Source organism: Mercenaria mercenaria, chromosome 16 (genome assembly GCF_021730395.1).
Source record: "Mercenaria mercenaria strain notata chromosome 16, MADL_Memer_1, whole genome shotgun sequence".
NCBI lineage: Eukaryota > Metazoa > Mollusca > Bivalvia > Venerida > Veneridae > Mercenaria > Mercenaria mercenaria.
Window position 1 is genome coordinate 64,339,342 of NC_069376.1, and position 17,459 is coordinate 64,356,800.

A 17,459-nucleotide genomic window follows, 5' to 3' on the forward strand; every position below is an offset into this window, starting at 1 on the left:
AGTTAAAATTGTAACTTTTCTATATTTCAATCTTGAAAAAACAACAATCACTTCACAGTATCTAACATGATGCAATACATATGAACACAAAACAAACAAACATATTGTAATGTATGCTAGGTTATAAATAGAACACAATAAATGTGTAACTAACTCTTCATAAACATCGAACTGACATGAACAAAATACATTCTTCTAAACAAACATGTACATCAAGCATATTGTATTTCCTATAAGATTATATTTACCATTTTTAGCATGGCTATAAAGTGATGAAGACAAAATGATGGGACATGTTTTTGCTTCTTGGCATCATGTATTACAGTGGTCTATTGATTTGACACCAACAACCTACACAATTTGGCCATGGATATACCTTGTTAATGTAATAAATGACCAGTTGGATATAGATTGATTTATTTACGAAATATAATCTATATTCAATGAGTTTATTGTTAGAAACCTAGTTCAAGAATAGGGTTCTATCAGAGCAAAAAGACATTTCCCATATAATAAGATATATATGTAGCAATATTTTAGCATATAACTGCATATTTAGGAGAGTTACGTCCTTGTGAAATCTAGAAAATGTTCAACATTAACTGGACCAAGATGAATGAAATATGATTACAAGAGGACCATTTTTTACCCGTGCAAAACAAAAGGGACAAGAAATCCCAGGATTATCCCAGGAAGTCTCAAAAATATACCAGGATGTGTCTTGAAAAACATCCCAGGAATTCCTGGGATAATCCTGGGACTTTTCATGCAGGTAAATGAGAATGGGACAATCCCAGGATTTGTCCTGAAGACAGGAAAAACCAGGACACAAGGAATTCATTATATTGTCCTGTTCTCAGGAAATCCCAGGAATGTCCTGTTCTCAGGAAATGCCAGGAATGTCCCATTCTCAGGAAATCCCAAAATTTTCCTGGGATTTCTTGACACCAGGACAACTCACATTGTCCATTGTCCTGTTCTCAGGAAATCCCAGGATTGTCCCATTCTCAGGAAATCCAAGAATTGTCCTGTTCTCAGGAAATCCCAGGATTGTCCCATTCTCAGGAAATCCCAGTAATGTCCTGTTCTCAGGAAATCCCAGAATTTTCCTGGGATTTCTTGACAGCAGGACAACTCACATTATCCATTGTCCTGTTCTCAGGAAATCCCAGGATTGTCCCATTCTCAGGAAATCCAAGAATTGTCCTGTTCTCAGGAAATCCCATGATTGTCCTGTTCTCAGGAAATCCAATAATGTATAATGGACAGCCTTAAAGGATGCTAAATTAATTAGTAGTTTGATGCATGTTAAACTTATATGAAATTATAACAATCAAAAGTCAAATATTTTAACAGAACAGAAATTTTATTTTTACAAGAATAAATGGATCATTTCAAAATGTATATAAAATATAATAAAGTAATATAAAATGTCATAACAGAATTCCAGGGTTCAAATTTGTAAAAGCTAAAATTTATTAGTGGTCTCTGAATGTCCTAGTTAAATTCAGCTTAGTAAATAATATACCACAAAAATACCTTCAAAATCTAAAATTTGTTTTACAAGTACACATCTTTTCTCATGAAAGGAAGGTTAACATATTATAAATGTTTTTCATTTTTCAACAACTCGCACATGACATACACATAAAAATAATTACAGGTAACATAATAATGCAGAATTAGATTAGCTTGCATTACTGCAACAACTCTAGGTTATCATGGTAAACTTTCACTATAGCTGGTAAGTGAATAAATATGGTACTGGTCAGCTATTTCAAGCTAGAAGAAAATATTTGTTTGTAACAGTTTAATTACACAGAATATCATTTTGTAAGTTTTGGTTAGTAAAATATTAATAAAATAATTACATATTATTGTCTAAATTTAGCTAGTATATTTTCCATTCAGCTAGTGAAAAAAGGCAAATGGCATCAGCTTATCTTATCTAGTACAAAATACTGCTAAATTTGACCCCTGATTTTTAATCACAAATCAAACAAGGGGGCCATGATGGTTCTAAAGATGTTCATATGACCTTGACCTTTGAAAAACATGCTGTATATGACCTTCATAAGAAAGAGGCAGTCATGCGGAAAAATTTGCATATACTCATGGGGCCAAGTGGAACCATTCTAACAAAATTCAAGAGGTCCATACAAGGATACAAGAGTGCAGATCTACGGATCTCGGGGTCGTGAGTTTGAGCCCTGCCGTTACACAACTGAAATACTGTTGAAAAACGGCGTTAAACCAAAAACAAAAACAAAAAATCACCTGATCTGTAAAGTCTTATTTAGATTATAATACAGAAGGGCATTTAGCAACCATCAGTTAGTCTGAACGTTCTGCATAATGCAAATAAGGCATTTTCACTGAAACAGTTTTTTCCATCTCCTCTGTGCTTTCCATCTCCTCTTTGTCAAGTAACACTCACTTTATCAACAACAAAGTACAACGTATATTTTCGGTTATTTTAGTTTAAAAAGGCTTATATGCACAAGGTAATGCCACTGAGGCATGGTTTTAAAACTGTCCATAAAGCACAGTCTTGAAAGTCCTAGTTCGATTCCCCTTTCGGTAATCCCCCATATTTTTTTCGCATTAATTTCAGCCGGTCCCTGATGATGGCTCTTATTTGAGGAATTGAAGTCTCAAACTTGTTCATCAAAATATCTGAAAGAGTAATAAGAGGCATATGTATAGCAGGCAGTAAAAACTGTACAACTTTGTCACAAAATATATTACCAAGTTTGTCATTCCCGTTATAGGAACTGAAGACCATTTTATTGTCACTTTCTTGCACTTAATGTCTAGCAAATGATGCAATGTCAAACACAACAGGAAAGATAACTGAACTTTAACCTGGCCAATGACAATAATATTGTCTATGAACATTGTCCTATATATCACTTTAAAATGTTTAAACTTAATTACATGTATATTAATGAAATAATCAGACTTGGTTTGAAAAAATAATCCCATGTTTGCTTTTTAACTGAATTTTTAGCACCACTATGACCATTACCAGCTGAGAGGAAAAGATGATGCACTCATGTTAAAAAAGGAGAAAATCACTGATTGTTCCTTAGGCGTAAAAAACTGTTTGTTTCAGGTATTCTGACCTACCCTAAATTTTTGCCCAACCCTAAATGATTTTATGGCCTTGGAGAATATTTGTTTTTCAACTTTTTAACAAAAAGTTGCAAAACTGCACTTTTTATGCTTTAAATATGGTTAGAAATCAACTTACTGATGCTCTAAAGGCATAACGTCCTTATTTTTTATTTATTTTTGACACAAAAATAATTTCCAAAAAGTCTAAGTAAAAAAATATTTCTGACCTACCTAATCCATATTTTTAGCATGTTACCGGAAACAAAGAATTTTTTAAGGCCTTATAGACCTGTCAATTAATGATACTGTGGATGTAACAATTCATTGGTTTGACTGACCATGAAAAAGCTTTATTTTTTGTTGCAGTAAAACAAAAATAAACAAAAGCCAAACCTTCAATCATACTTCTTCTCTTAGCATCAAGGGCTGGGTTACCCAACGCTTTCCCTCCAGCAACCCCCATCACACTTGACGTCATCAACTCCTCTGTGGTGAAAACTTCTTGGAGGAGTTTACTTGTAGCCCTACTTAAAGAGTATCCACTTCCTGTCACCAACTCAGTCAGCTTTTCCTGCAGGTGAATGACAATATGTATGGTATAAAAATGTACAACAGCAGCTGCTGCATTCATTTAATAAAACATTACAGTGCATGAACATTAATTTTCTGTGAAAATACCCTTAAATGACTGTGATGCTTCTCTATTATAAACAAGAGCACCGCCTTGCGGGTGCAGATGCTCATCTGATTTTTTTGTCTCTGTACATGTATAATAGAAATGTTGACCTACCCATGATTTTCTAAGTACAAAAGGGGCCATAATTCTTGCAAAAAGCAATGCAAAGTTAAGGTACTTGCTGTGCTGTGTTAGCTTTTGATGGTGAATAAGTGTTGCAAGTTTTAAAGCAATAGCTTTGACCGTAAAGGAGAAAAGTTGACCTAAATGCAAAACTTAACCAAGAAATCCGATATTTTCTAAGTCCAAAAGGGGCCATAATTCTTGCAAAAAGCAGGATGAAGTTAAGTTTCTTGCTGTACAGAGTCAGCTAATGATGGTGAACAAGTGTTTATCAAAAGAGGATAAGATGCGAAAATCATGAAGCACAGTGCATGTTTTAAGTGACTGACCCCTCTACAGTTAATTGCTATGCTTTGATGGTGCCATGACTAATAAAGTGTAGGACTCCATGATGCTTTTCTCCTAAATCCTACATACAACGGATGGAGGGAGTTGATTTTTGTCTTACAGTTTTCTAAGTTGTGCCCTTAAAAGTTAGGCTCTTGTTGCTCTGACTTCAGACAAGTTGTTGAGTACATTGGTGTAATTATACCTTAAATTTACCTTAATTTTATGTTTCGCTTTATTTATCTGTTATTTTTGCACTAATGTTAGAGCCTTTCTCAGCTGGGATTTTATTTACATTGTGTTGTCTAACTTGTTGAAAATAGGGTAAGTACGAGGTTGGCATGCCCTAAACGTGTTTAAACCCTCAGTTTCCTTTATATAGGTTACCGTTTAAACCTATTTTCAACTGGTTGTTTTGTCTGTCTTTTATTGTCTGTTGCGTATGTTTTTTTGTTTGTTGTAAGCATTTTTCCTCTTCCTCACTCCCCCTGTTGCCTCCTCCTTTCCCTTGCATTTACGCTACTTTTGCATCCCATCCCCCTTTACTTTGAGTAAGTTTTCATGTCTCACCTTTGTTTTGGCAGCCGGAATCCTTAGACAGTACACGATTGTTTTTCCTACTTGTGTGGGTGCATTTGTATGCTTGTGAGTCTATAACGGTGCCCTACTGTTTTTCTTATGTGTTGCTTGTTCGTTTTTCTATGTTACTCAGTTGATCATGGTTGTGTGTTTATCTTTGGTACATGAGTGTGACTGTTATTAAAGAATATGGCATTCCCTTGTATATTTGTCCTTATTCATCATCTTTTTCCTTCTGGTTCCTTGCCCCCCCCCCCCCCCCCCCCCCCCCCACTCTTTTGCCCGTTACCATTTTCCTTCCCATCCGTCTATATTTAGTATAAATTAATATGTACTTGTTGGATGTTTGAAGCAACCCGTTTGAAATATTTTTGTCATTACAGCTTCTTTTTGTTGTGGGCCTACTACGCAAATGCGTGGCTCTTGGGCTGTGTCTTTAGTGCTCTGTGCTTCTGAGCAATCTACCTTTACCTATTATCTTTTGCAAGTTTTAAAGCAATAGCTTTGATAGTTTAGGAGAAATGCTGACCTAAACACAAAACTTAACCAAACAAGAGGGCCATGAAGGCCCCGTATCGCTCACTTGACCTATTGACCTAAAGACCATCAAGATGGTTTCATTAAGATATGGTCATAAATGCGGCCTCTAAAGTGTTAACTAGCTTTTCCTTTGATCTGACCCAGTGATCTAGTTTTTGACCACACATGTCCCAGATTCAAACTGGACCTAAAGATCATCAAGATTTACATTCTGACTAAGTTTCATGAAGATACAGTTATAAATGTGGCCTCTAGAGTGTTAACAAGCTTTTCCTTTGATTTGACCTGGTGACCTAGTTTTTGACCACACATGACCCAGATTTGATCTTGATCTATAGATCATCAAGATTAACATTCTGACCAAGTTTCATTAAGATATGGTCATAAATGTGGCCTCTAGGGTGTTAACTAGCTTTTCCTTTGATTTGACCTTGTGACCTAGTTTTTGACCCTACATGACCCATATTCAAACTGGACTTAGAGATCATCATGAGTAATATTCTGATCAAGATTCATGAAGATATAGTCATAAATGTGGCCTCTACAGTGTTAACAAGCTTTTCCTTTGATTTGACCTGGTGACCTTGTTTTTGACCCCAGATGACCCAATATCAAACTCGTCTAAGATTTTATTAAGGGTAACATTCTGACCAAGTTTCATTAAGATTGGGCCAAAATTGTGTCCTCTAGAGTGTTAACAAGCTTTTCTTTTGATTTGACCCGGTGACCTAGTTTTTGACCCCAGATGATCCAATATCAAACTCTTCCAAGATTTTATTGAGGGTAACATTCTGACCAAGTTTCATTAAGATTAGGCCAAAAGTGTGACCTCTAGAGTGTTAACAGTCAAATTGTTGATGACGACGAGGGACGACGGACACAGGGCAATCACAAAAGCTCACCTTGAGCACTTTGTGCTCAGGTGAGCTAAAAATCTAAAGTCCAAAAGGGGCCGTAATTCTTGCAAAAAGCAGGATGGAATTATGTTTCTTGCTGAACAGAGTCAGCTTTTGATGGTGAACAAGTGTTGCAAGTTTCAAAGCAATAGCTTTAATAGTTTAGAAGAAAAGTTGACCTAAACATAAAACTTAACCAAGAAATCTGATATTTTCTAAGTCCAAAAGGGGCCATAATTCTTGCAAAAAGCAGGATGGAATTATGTTTCTTGCTGTACAGAGTCAGCTAATGATGGTGAACAAGTGTTGCAAGCTTTAAAGCAATAGCTTTGATAGTTTAAGAGAAAAGCTGACCTAAACATCAAACTTAACCAGGCAACTTCGACGCCGACGCAGATCAAGACTTTTAGTGATGACAATCATGACTCATCATTTTTTTTTTTTTCAAAAAATCAGATGAGCTAAAAATTAAGGGCCATAAAATGACCTTAGATCCCTAACCTGATTTTCAAAAGTAGCTTGACCTATTTTGTTTGAAAATTTTCTATTTTAAGCTTTGTCTGCATTTACCGGTATGTTTGATAAATCGAGAAATAATATGAACCTTGGAGAACAGTCTCCTAGAGAAACACTTCATTCAAATTGTTTTGTAAATTTTGTAAATTCAACCAGCAATTACGTGGTTTGAACTTTACTTACAATATTTCTTATTTTGAAAGTCTTACATGTACAGCTGCAATGGCTTATGTAATATTATGTTGAAATTAAACTTCATTCTTGATTTAAGTAACTTAAAGGTGGATAATCAGATTTTGGCCATGTAACGGATTTGTTCAAAACTTTAGCATCTGATCATTTACACTCATTTATGTTCACTTAACACTTAATACAAATTAGGTTTTCACTGGAGGTATTTTTAAAATTTCATTTTCCTATCCTGGTTGCCCAACCAAGATAGAGTTATTTTATCATAAGTATAAATTTGATAAACATACTTTGCCTAAGGAAATGTATAAATATTAGACATATTGTAATATATTTGTAAAATATTTGCATTAAAAATTATGTTTTTAGATGGAATTCATTAGAAACGCAAGTTTGAAAAATTATTATTATCTCCCTTTGCCTATCTTGGTTGCGCAACCAAGATAGATTGGAATAAATGAATTCAGAAGCTACACACAGCTTTAAAACTTGCATTTTGGTTCAGATTGTTCAATAGTTGATATGTCTATCAAATGCAAATGTAAAACTAGACATTGTATCGAAATAAAAAGAAATGCCCAGCTTTTTATATACTTTCATATTAAAGGGGAGTAATTACAAAATTTTATAAAAATAATAAAATATACATTTCAAATAGGAATCTAACTCTATGTAATCGGTCTTTTTGTTCCTTAAATAATTCTCTACCAGAATATACAACAAGAGGACCATGATGGTCCTGAATCGCTCACCTGTCCCAACATGACCCAGTTTTGAACTGAGTATGACGTCGTTTTTTTTCTATTATTTGACATAGTGACCTAGTTTTTGAGCTCATGTGACCCAGTTTCGAATCTGACCTAGATATCATCAAGATGAACATTCAGACCAACTTTCATACAGATCCCATGAAAAATATGGCCTCTAGAGAGGTCACAAGGTTTTTTCATTATTTGACCTACTGACCTAGTTATTGATGGCACGTGACCAGTTTCAAACTTGACCTAGATATCATCAAGATGAACATTCTGACCAATTTTTCATGAAGATCCACTCAAAAGTATGGCCTCTAGAGAGGTCACAAGCTTTTTCTATTTTTAGACCTAATGACCTAGTTTTTGACCGCAGCTGACCCAGTTTCGAAATTGATCTAGATATCATCAAGATGAACATTCAGACCAACTTTCATACAGTTCCCATGAAAAATATGGCCTCTAGAGAGGTCACAATGTTTTTTCATTATTTGACCTACTGACCTAGTTATTGATGGCACATGACCCAGTTTCGAACCTGACCTAGACATCATCAAGATGAACATTCTGATTAATTTTCATGAAGATCCATTCAAAAGTATGGCCTCTAGAGAGGTCACAAGGTTTTTCTATTATTTGACCTACTGACCTAGTTTTTGACCGCACGTGACCCAGTTTCAAACTTGACCTAGATATCATCAAGATGAACATTCTGACCAACTTTCATAAAGATCCCATGAAAAATATGGCTTCTAGAGAGGTCACAAGGTTTTTTATTATTTGACCTACTGACCTAGTTATTGATGGCACGTGACCCATTTCAAACTTGACCTAGATATCATCAAGGTGAACATTCTGACCAATTTTCATGAAGATCCATTCAAAAGTATGACCTCTACAGAGGTCACAAGGTTTTTCTATTTTTAGACCTAATGACCTAGTTTTTGCCCGCAGCTGACCCAGTTTCGAACTTGACCTAGATATCATCAAGATGAATATTCAGACCAACTTTCATACAGATCCCATGAAAATTATGGCCTCTAGAGAGGTCACAAGGTTTTTCTATTATTTGACCTAATGACCTAGTTTTTGAAGGCACGTGACCCAGTTTCGAACTTGACCTAGATATCATCAAGATGAACATTCTGACCAATTTTCATGAAGATCATGTGAAAAATATGGCCTCTAGAGAGGTCTCAAGGTTTTTCTATTTTTAGACCTACTAACCTAGTTTTTGACCGCACGTGACCCAGTTTCGAACTTGACCTAGATATCATCAAGATGAACATTCTGACCAACTTTCATAAAGATCCCATGAAAAATGTGACCTCTAGAGAGGTCACAAGCAAAAGTTTACGCACGGACGCACGGACGGGCGCACGAACGGACGACGGACGACGGACGCTGCACGATCACAAAAGCTCACACTGTCACTTTGTGACATGTGAGCTAAAAAGTAAAAAATGTCATTAAATGTTGTTTAAATGTGATTGACCACCTTTAAATAATGTAGTAACTTACTTTTACCAGCTGATCTGATCCAGTCTGCAGCACACAAGTGACACATTTTGCTTCTTTGCTGTTTTTCTATATAAAAAAAAAGAATCTCATTTTACCTATCTTTAAGGAAGTATTGCATGTTTGATAAACTGGAAGTAATGGTATAAGACCGTTTATCTTGAAAAATGTATAATAATTTAGCCTGGATACTACAATATGGAAATGAAAATCATTTTATGAATTAACCCCAATACCTTGCTAAAATTTCTATAATGAACGTGTCCATCTTCCAATTTGGTGGTACCATTGACTGTTAAAAGGGATGCTTATCAAAAAGATACTGACTAAATGGCAAACAGTGCAGATCTTGATCAGACTGCACAGATGTGCCAGCTGATCAAGATCTACACTGGTTGCAAAGGCAGAATCAGTCATATCCAGCATGAAAAGGGTTAATGGCAACCTAAGATTAAAAAGGCAACATTACTATCTTTTCTAGAAATAAACTATATATAAATAAATAAAATACAAAATAAAAATAAAGTGACAAAAAATTCCAAATAATGTCTTGAAATCAAGTTGAAATGTGAGATTCTATTTATTCATAGGCAAATATCATAAAACAAGCACACGCAGGGTTTGACACTAACTTATTTAACAGGGTGTCTACAGGAATCTCTTTTAAAATCTGGGCATCCTCCTATTATACAAGACTTTGGGATTTCTCTTAATGTGATGTATAACAAGAGGTTGTAGAACACAAAAAGCCCCCTTGATGCATTCAGTAATTGCACAAAGAACAGAAGTTATATGGTCACTGTACACAAAGGTGACCTTTGATCTACTGACCATAAAGTCACTAAGGGTCATCTGCTGGTCATAACCAACCTCCCTATTAGCTTTCATGATCCAAGGCCAAAGCAATCTTGAGTTATCATCTGGAAACCGTTTAACTGTTCCTGGTCACTATGACCTTGACCTTTGACCTACTGATCTTAAAATCAATAGGGGTCATCTGCTGGTCATGACCAACCTCCCTATCAACTTTCATGATCCTAGGACAAAACAATATACCCCTCCTTCTCCGAAGGGGGGCATAAAAACAATCGCAACAGTTTTTAAGGCCACTTATTGGAAATTATTTCAAAAATCAAAAATTTTCCATTCTTTTCTTTAACATGACATTACTTAAATCCACTGATGGTTACCATACCTTTTTTGTTCTCATCTCCTCAGCCCTTTCAAGGGAAAGCACACGCTGCTGCAGTGATACCACTATGTCACAACAGCTGTGACATTGTCTGCCAAACTGACCATACTGCTGGGCCATACTGCTGGACCTGTTGACTGGCTCATAGTTCTGAGCAGACCTCATCATATCACTTGTCATGCTATATGGTGTGCTATGATTACTGAAACTCCATTCTTGGTCTGGAAATGGAAAGAGTCAAGAGTATTGTTTGTTTCAGATGGTCATGCATTGGTTTTTTGTTAACAACTAAACCTAGGTATTAGCTCCAGGCCAATGGGCCAAGGCAGTAGTAACTGTTGCAATTTTTACTCCTCTTATAGGGTTGGATTAATAATTTGATTGTTCCCAAATAGTCATAAATAACCTTAAATTACTTTGTCACAAAGACTTAGGTCTTTAAGAAACATATAAAATGTTTCATCAGTATTTCAGTTCTTTAACAGCATGCAGTTATCTAATCAATATTCATTATACATGTGGATAAGTAAAAATATTGTCATTTCTAGTTAACAAAGACTGTGGCTGAGCATAACTGTGTCTTACTTTACTTCACTCACAGACACTGTATTCTGTCAAATTCAGTTACACAGGATTTATCCTATACTTAATGGAAATGAAAATGTTATCTGAAGTAACACAGACGATGCCAAATTCTTGCCTAGAAAGGACACCTTATCATTTCCCGAGGGAAGAGACGAGCCACATGAACACATTGTGACATCATAACCTACATGTACAATTTTTTCATGTTCATTTAGTTTTGCAATGGTAGGCAAGAAAAAATATGTTAGAGGTCTTCCTGTGTCGTGTCATACAGGTATTTTCCTTATAAGAAATTTGCTAGTGCCACTTTCTCATTCCCCATTGTCTTTTGTGTTTGGATAAACCTGGACTAAAAAAGCAGGCAGATAAGATCCTTAAAATGCCAATCTTTCTAGATCCTTGTAAGAGTAACTACATACAAAGTATTATTGCAAACATATTTTCAATTGCCATGTAATTACAACAGGACTTCAGATGCCAATATTTCTTAAACTCTAATCGAAAAAAAAAACTGCAATTCTGTTGAGTTTAAAATGCAGAAATGAAACCATACAAAGGCCTTGACCCTGACCATACAGAATTAAAATAATGTTCATACATTTCTTTCAGTCATGTGGACCTTTTGGTTTTCTGGAAGGTGGGCTGGTGGTCAAGTGGTATCACGCTTGACTGTCAATCCAGAGGTCCGAGGTCCAAGCACTGGAAATTTCTGAGATGCTCTTGAGTGTATCCCACCTAACTAAGGGGCCTGTACTGGTTCTACCAAGGAAAGTCGGCTTTGCCTGTATAAGTGCTATAACCAGGCATGTTAAAGGACCAGACTGTCTATTCGGAAAGAGCTAGGCTAAGTTAGCCAGATAGGCCGGTATCTAAAACAAGAGGGCCATTATGACCCTATATTGCTCACCAGAGTTCATCTGGCCTACTGACCCAAGTTTTTGAACCCACATGAGCCAGTTTCAAACTTGACCTAGAGATCATCAAGACAAACATTCTGACAAAGTTTCATAAAGATAGGGTCACAACTGGGGCCTCTAGAGTGTTCACAAGCTTTTCCTTTGATTTGAATAAGTGACCTAGTTTTTGACCACACATGACCCAGATACGAACTTGACCTAGCGGTCATTGAGACAAACATTCTGACCAATTCTCATGAGTTTCAAATTTAAATTGTGGTCTCTAGAGTGTTCACAAGCTTTTCTTTTGAGGGTGACATAGTTTTTGACCCCATATGACCCCAATTCAAACTTGACCTAGAGATCATCAAGGCAAACATTCTGTCCAAGTTTCATAATAAATGAACAACAACACTGTGGCCTCTCGAGTGTTCACAAGCTTTCTTTTGGTTTGGACAGGTGACATAGTTTTTGACCCAGTTTCAAACTTGACCTAGAGGTCATCAGGACAAACATTCTGACCACTTCTCATGAGTTTCAAACTTAAATTGTGGTCTCTTAGAGTGTTAACAAGATGTTCCTTTGATCTGGCCTAATGACCTAGTTTTGACCCCAAATGACACAGTTTGGACTTTGACCTAGAGATCATTAATACAAACATTTTGAAAAAAGTTTCATGAAGATTGGGTCACAACTGTGGTCTCTAGAGTGTTCACAAGCTTCTCCTTTGATTTGAACAGGTTACCTAGTTTTTGACCCCACATGACCAAGATTCAAACTTGACTTAGAGATCATCAGGACAAACATTCTGGCTAAGTTTCATAAAGACTGAATCACAATTGTGGCAGAGTGTAGAGTGTAGAGTGTTAACAAGCTTTTTCTTTGATGTGGACTACTGACCTAGGTTTTTGACCCCACATGACAAAGTTTCATCAAAACTAACATTCTGACCAATTTTCATAAATATTTGGTCACAACAATTACTGTTGCCTCTAGAGTGTTCACAAGGCAAATGTTGACACACGATGGATGACAGACCCCAGATAATGGCTGGTCACAATTGCACTTTGTGCTCTGGTGAGCGAAAAAGGATTTCTCTCTATCTGTTCTGGGGGCTTTATCTCACTCTGTCCCTCTGGTCAGATCACTCTGTGTCTGTACTAGTAGAGTATGAATTTCTTGCCCTTTGTCTGTCTTTGCTTTAACATTTGTGAGTCTTTGCTATTATGTAAAGTGTCTTTGAACTTGTTTATTATGAAGGTGCCTCATAAATTTGGCATAATAATAATAATAATTTTCACTAAAATAGGTCTTTTCTTTCAATATTAATTAAATGGAAATGGAAAAACTAGGCACTGACCTTGATTTCAGTGGAGCCCAAAACCAATCTGTTTCTGGCACCTTATTGAAAAACATTTTTCTTCAGTATTTTAACAAAACATCATTATTATGCTGAGTAGCTCTAACCCTTATCATGCTGGACACAACTGATTCTGCTTTTGTGACCAGTGTAGATCAGGATCAGCCTGCACATTGCTATTCAGTCAGTATCTTTTTTGTAAGCACCCCTTTTAACAGTTAATGGTACTGTCCAAATTGAAAGATGGACAAGTTCATTATAGGAACTAAGCAGGGTAAGGGCTAAGGGGCATTGTAAAGTAACCCAAAATCAAATCAAAGATTCTATATTTCTATGGATATGCATTGCTTTATAAGTCATATTATTACATTAAGTCATTAAATGTATTTCCACACTGTAGCTCTTGAAACTTAATGATCAATGTTCCTATATATACAGAACATAAACCGCTTCTCTACACTGCTTGTTGGCTCAGTATGAACACTAGATTGTGAATCATAACCAAGATTTTCTCTATTACGGTTTGGTAATTACTGTCCTCCATTCCAACTGAGAGGAAGTTGTCAGTTACTTGCAGAGGCAAATCTGAACTGGTTCAGCATCCTGGAGCACTAATCCAGACTTACTTGTAAAATAAATTTAAAATACATAATGCAAAATGGCAACCACACCAAACAAACAAACAGTTGAACTTTTGTCCATTTGAACAATATAATATTATATAATTTATATAGAAATGATTTATAGTCCTAGATTTTCTTTTCTTGATTATATCCTCAAAGATTCAATCAGGTACAAAGTGATATTGCTTGTTTAAGAAAGTTTTGAGCCACGCCATGAGAAAACCAACATAGTGGCTTTGCAACCAGCATGGATCCAGACCAGCCTGCGCATCCGCAAAGTCTGGTCAGGATTCATGCTGTTCGCTAACAGTTTCTCTAATTCCAATAGGCTTTGAAAGCAAACAGCATGGATCCTGACCAGACTGCGCAGATGCGCAGGCTGGTCTGGATCCATGCTGGTCGCAAACCCACTATGTTGGTTTTCTCATGGCACGGCTCATTTCTATTTTGTTACACATATCTGACTGACACTGTTCAAAGTTCTTAATTGCCTTTTCTTGATTATATCACCAAACAAGAGTGCCATAGTGACCCTAAGTCGCTTACCTGACCTTGAATATATGTCTTGAATGATAATATCTGTGTTTAGCATACAAGAACATGATAAAAGTGAATTGCCACTATTTGAACAATTTTGAGGGAGGACTTTAAAATGATTCTACATGTATATACTAAGTTTGATGGAAATCCATCAATCAGTTCATTAAAAGTTGTTTAAAGGTTTTTTTTCTACTTTCAGCATTAATTGCCCCTGAAAGAAGCCAAGTTCCCCCATTTGAACAAAATTGTGAGATGACCTTACAATGATACAATTGACCAAATTTGTTGAGGATCCATCAAGCTGTTCAGAGTAGAAATTGTTTAAAGTCTTTTTTTCTCCTATTTTTTGACTCTAGCAACCCCTAAAATGGGCCAAGAGCCCCCATTTGAAAGATTTTGAGATGGGACCTTGCCAGAATGCTACAAAGCAAGTTTCGATAAAGATTCATCATGCAGTTCATGAGAAGAAGTCTTTAAAGATATTTTTATTTTTAGCTGTAGTGATCCCTTAAAGAGGCCAAGCATCCCCATTTGAGAAAAACTGAAAAAGGGGACCATTCCAGGATGCTGCAGACCAAGTTTGGTGTAATTCTAATTAGCAGCTTAAGAGGAGAAGATGCACCTTTACTTATATCTAACTCTGAACCTATGGTTCAGGTGAGCTAAAAAGAAACACAATAGAACAAAACAGTTATACATTTCAATCTAACTTTATTACGCAAATAATTACAAGAAACCTTCAACATAATTACTCAAAAATTTCAACACAAATGTACATATTTATAAGAAGTTTACAACATAAATTAATTTATCAAAATTTTCAACTCAAATGTACATGAAGTATTTTTTTTCAAATTTTCAACACACATATATTTCCAAAATGAATTTAACATTACTCAAAATTTTAAACATACACATATTTACAAGAAGTCATAAAATATAGTTGCTCTAAATTTTAAATGCACACTTACATATTTACAAATGTATAAGATGGCTTTAACATAATTATTCAAAATTTTCAGCCAATTGATTCCTAAAATCACCTTAAAACATGGAAATGTCTCTTTTAATTCTGAATATTCTTGTTTTCAAGTGTAAATAACTACTTTTCAGGCAGCATTTTAAAAAGAACAAAGCAGTCTGAAAGAAAGCTATATCCCCCGCCACTGTTATGGATAGTGAAATGGGTGTAACCATTAAACATTTAAGTTGTGATCTTGACCTTAAGCTGGCAGGGATGAATTTTGAATTCTGCACATTGTCTTGAAAAGGGGAGTATTACAGCCAAGTCATATTGAAATCCTTCAAGGGGTTTAGGAGATACAGAGCAGACATAAAATTGAAGGCTCAAATCTTTGACCTTAAGTTGTGACCTTGACCTTGAGCCAACATGGCTGACTCCTGAGTTCTTCACATTGCCTTGATGAGGTGATTAATTCACCCAAGTTTCATGAAAATCCTTCAAAGGGTTAAGGACATACAGAGCAGACACAAAATGGAAGGCTCAAACATTTGACACTGAGTTGTGACCTTGACCTTAAGCTGACTCATGAGTTCTGTACATTGTCTTGATGAGGTAATCAATTGACCAAAGTTTCATGAATTTCCTTTGAGGGATTTAGGAGATGCAGAGCGGACACAAAATGGAAGGCTCAAACATTTGACCCTGAGTTGTGACCTTGAGCCGACATGGCTGACTCATGAGTTCTGCACATCAAGTTGATGAAGTGATCATCTGACCCAAGCTTCATGAAAATCCTCCAAGGGGTTTAGGAGGTACAGAGCGGACACAAAATTGAAGGCTCAACCTCTGACCTTGAGCTAACATGGCTGACTAATGGGTTCTGCACATCATCTTGATGAAGTGATCATCTGACCAAAGTTTCATGAAAATCCTCCAAGGGGTTTAGGAGATACAGAGCGGACACAAAATGTTACGGACAGAAGGATGGACATAGACCATTCCTATAACCCCCCACCACTCGTGGTGTGAGATTAAAAAAAGAACTGTTCTTGAAAATGTATAGAGAAACTCTTTACCCCTTTGTCATGGGTCATACAGCTTTACAATTGTTTATTTTCACATTCTGGCACATATCTGTAGACAAGCTGCTTTAAGAAATAAGCATGCATTATAATCAAATACAATCCCTTACACATCATCATTATATTTTCTCATTTTTTTTCTTCATCTTCTCTTCAGCAGAGGCTTTTTAACCATGGTTACTACAAAGACTAATGTTACCTTAAAAACACATGCTGAAGTAACTAGCCATGTTATATTAGAGTAATGTTACAGTAAAACACCGCTCGCTCGAGGTCGCAAGGGGATGAGCAAAATGCTCGAGTTATCCATGGTTTCGAGCGACCCAAACATTGACCAACATACGAAGAAAACTAAAGTCTGTTTTACCAATTGTCATCGGGGACCGTTTGCAGAGTAAACGGTGATGCGTAATAATAACATACTTGTGACATTTTCAAAAAAATAAAAACGTATTACAAACGTTATCTATTGATAGACGTTTCAGTATGTAATTTGTAAATGGCACATGTGAAGAAACAACTAAGATTTGTTTTTTTATTTTCATTCATCAACAAGTGCATATCATAATTATCGTCTCAATTTTATGATATTATTTCCTTCATTTGCATGCAAACAACTGCTGATTAAAATACTAAGATCTCATAACTATCTTCTCGGTCCCGCAGAAAAGATCCTTTAAGTAATCAGTAATTGATCGATATTTGATCAATAAAACTTTTCTTTAAGCTTTTATCAATAATTAATCTCATCATAAGATCAAATATACCGACAAACAAACATTTAAGATAGTCTGGGAATAGACTACGCAATTCTCACGGTGTGTGAAAATGTTTAATTAACCGCCGAAGGTGTGAAAAATTTTGACATCTCTGCTCGAGTTATCCAGAAGCAACAAAGAGTAAATTAATACACAGGGACCAGGTGTCATGCTCGAGCGATCGAGTTATCGATGCTCGACCCAGCCATGGTAATATCACATAGAA

At 35.9% G+C, this 17,459-nt stretch overlaps 1 protein-coding gene across 2 annotated transcripts in view; it reads right to left on the reverse strand.

Moving 5' to 3' along the window:
- The window catches only part of LOC123540335 (zinc finger protein 490-like), a 126,430-nt gene that overhangs the window by 902 nt on the left and 108,069 nt on the right, over nucleotides 1–17,459 (reverse strand). The window contains exons 5-8 of one of the 2 annotated variants that reach the window (XM_045325277.2): nucleotides 10,429–10,646; nucleotides 9,237–9,302; nucleotides 3,511–3,688; nucleotides 12–2,676 (exon numbers count right to left, since the gene is read on the reverse strand). The exons of the other annotated variant lie outside the window; for it this stretch is intronic. Coding sequence (XP_045181212.2) covers nucleotides 2,561–2,676; nucleotides 3,511–3,688; nucleotides 9,237–9,302; nucleotides 10,429–10,646 — 578 coding nt within the window. The 3' untranslated portion in view covers nucleotides 12–2,560. Of the gene's footprint in view, nucleotides 1–11; nucleotides 2,677–3,510; nucleotides 3,689–9,236; nucleotides 9,303–10,428; nucleotides 10,647–17,459 lie in introns of those variants that run through there. 2 annotated transcript variants of the gene reach the window in all.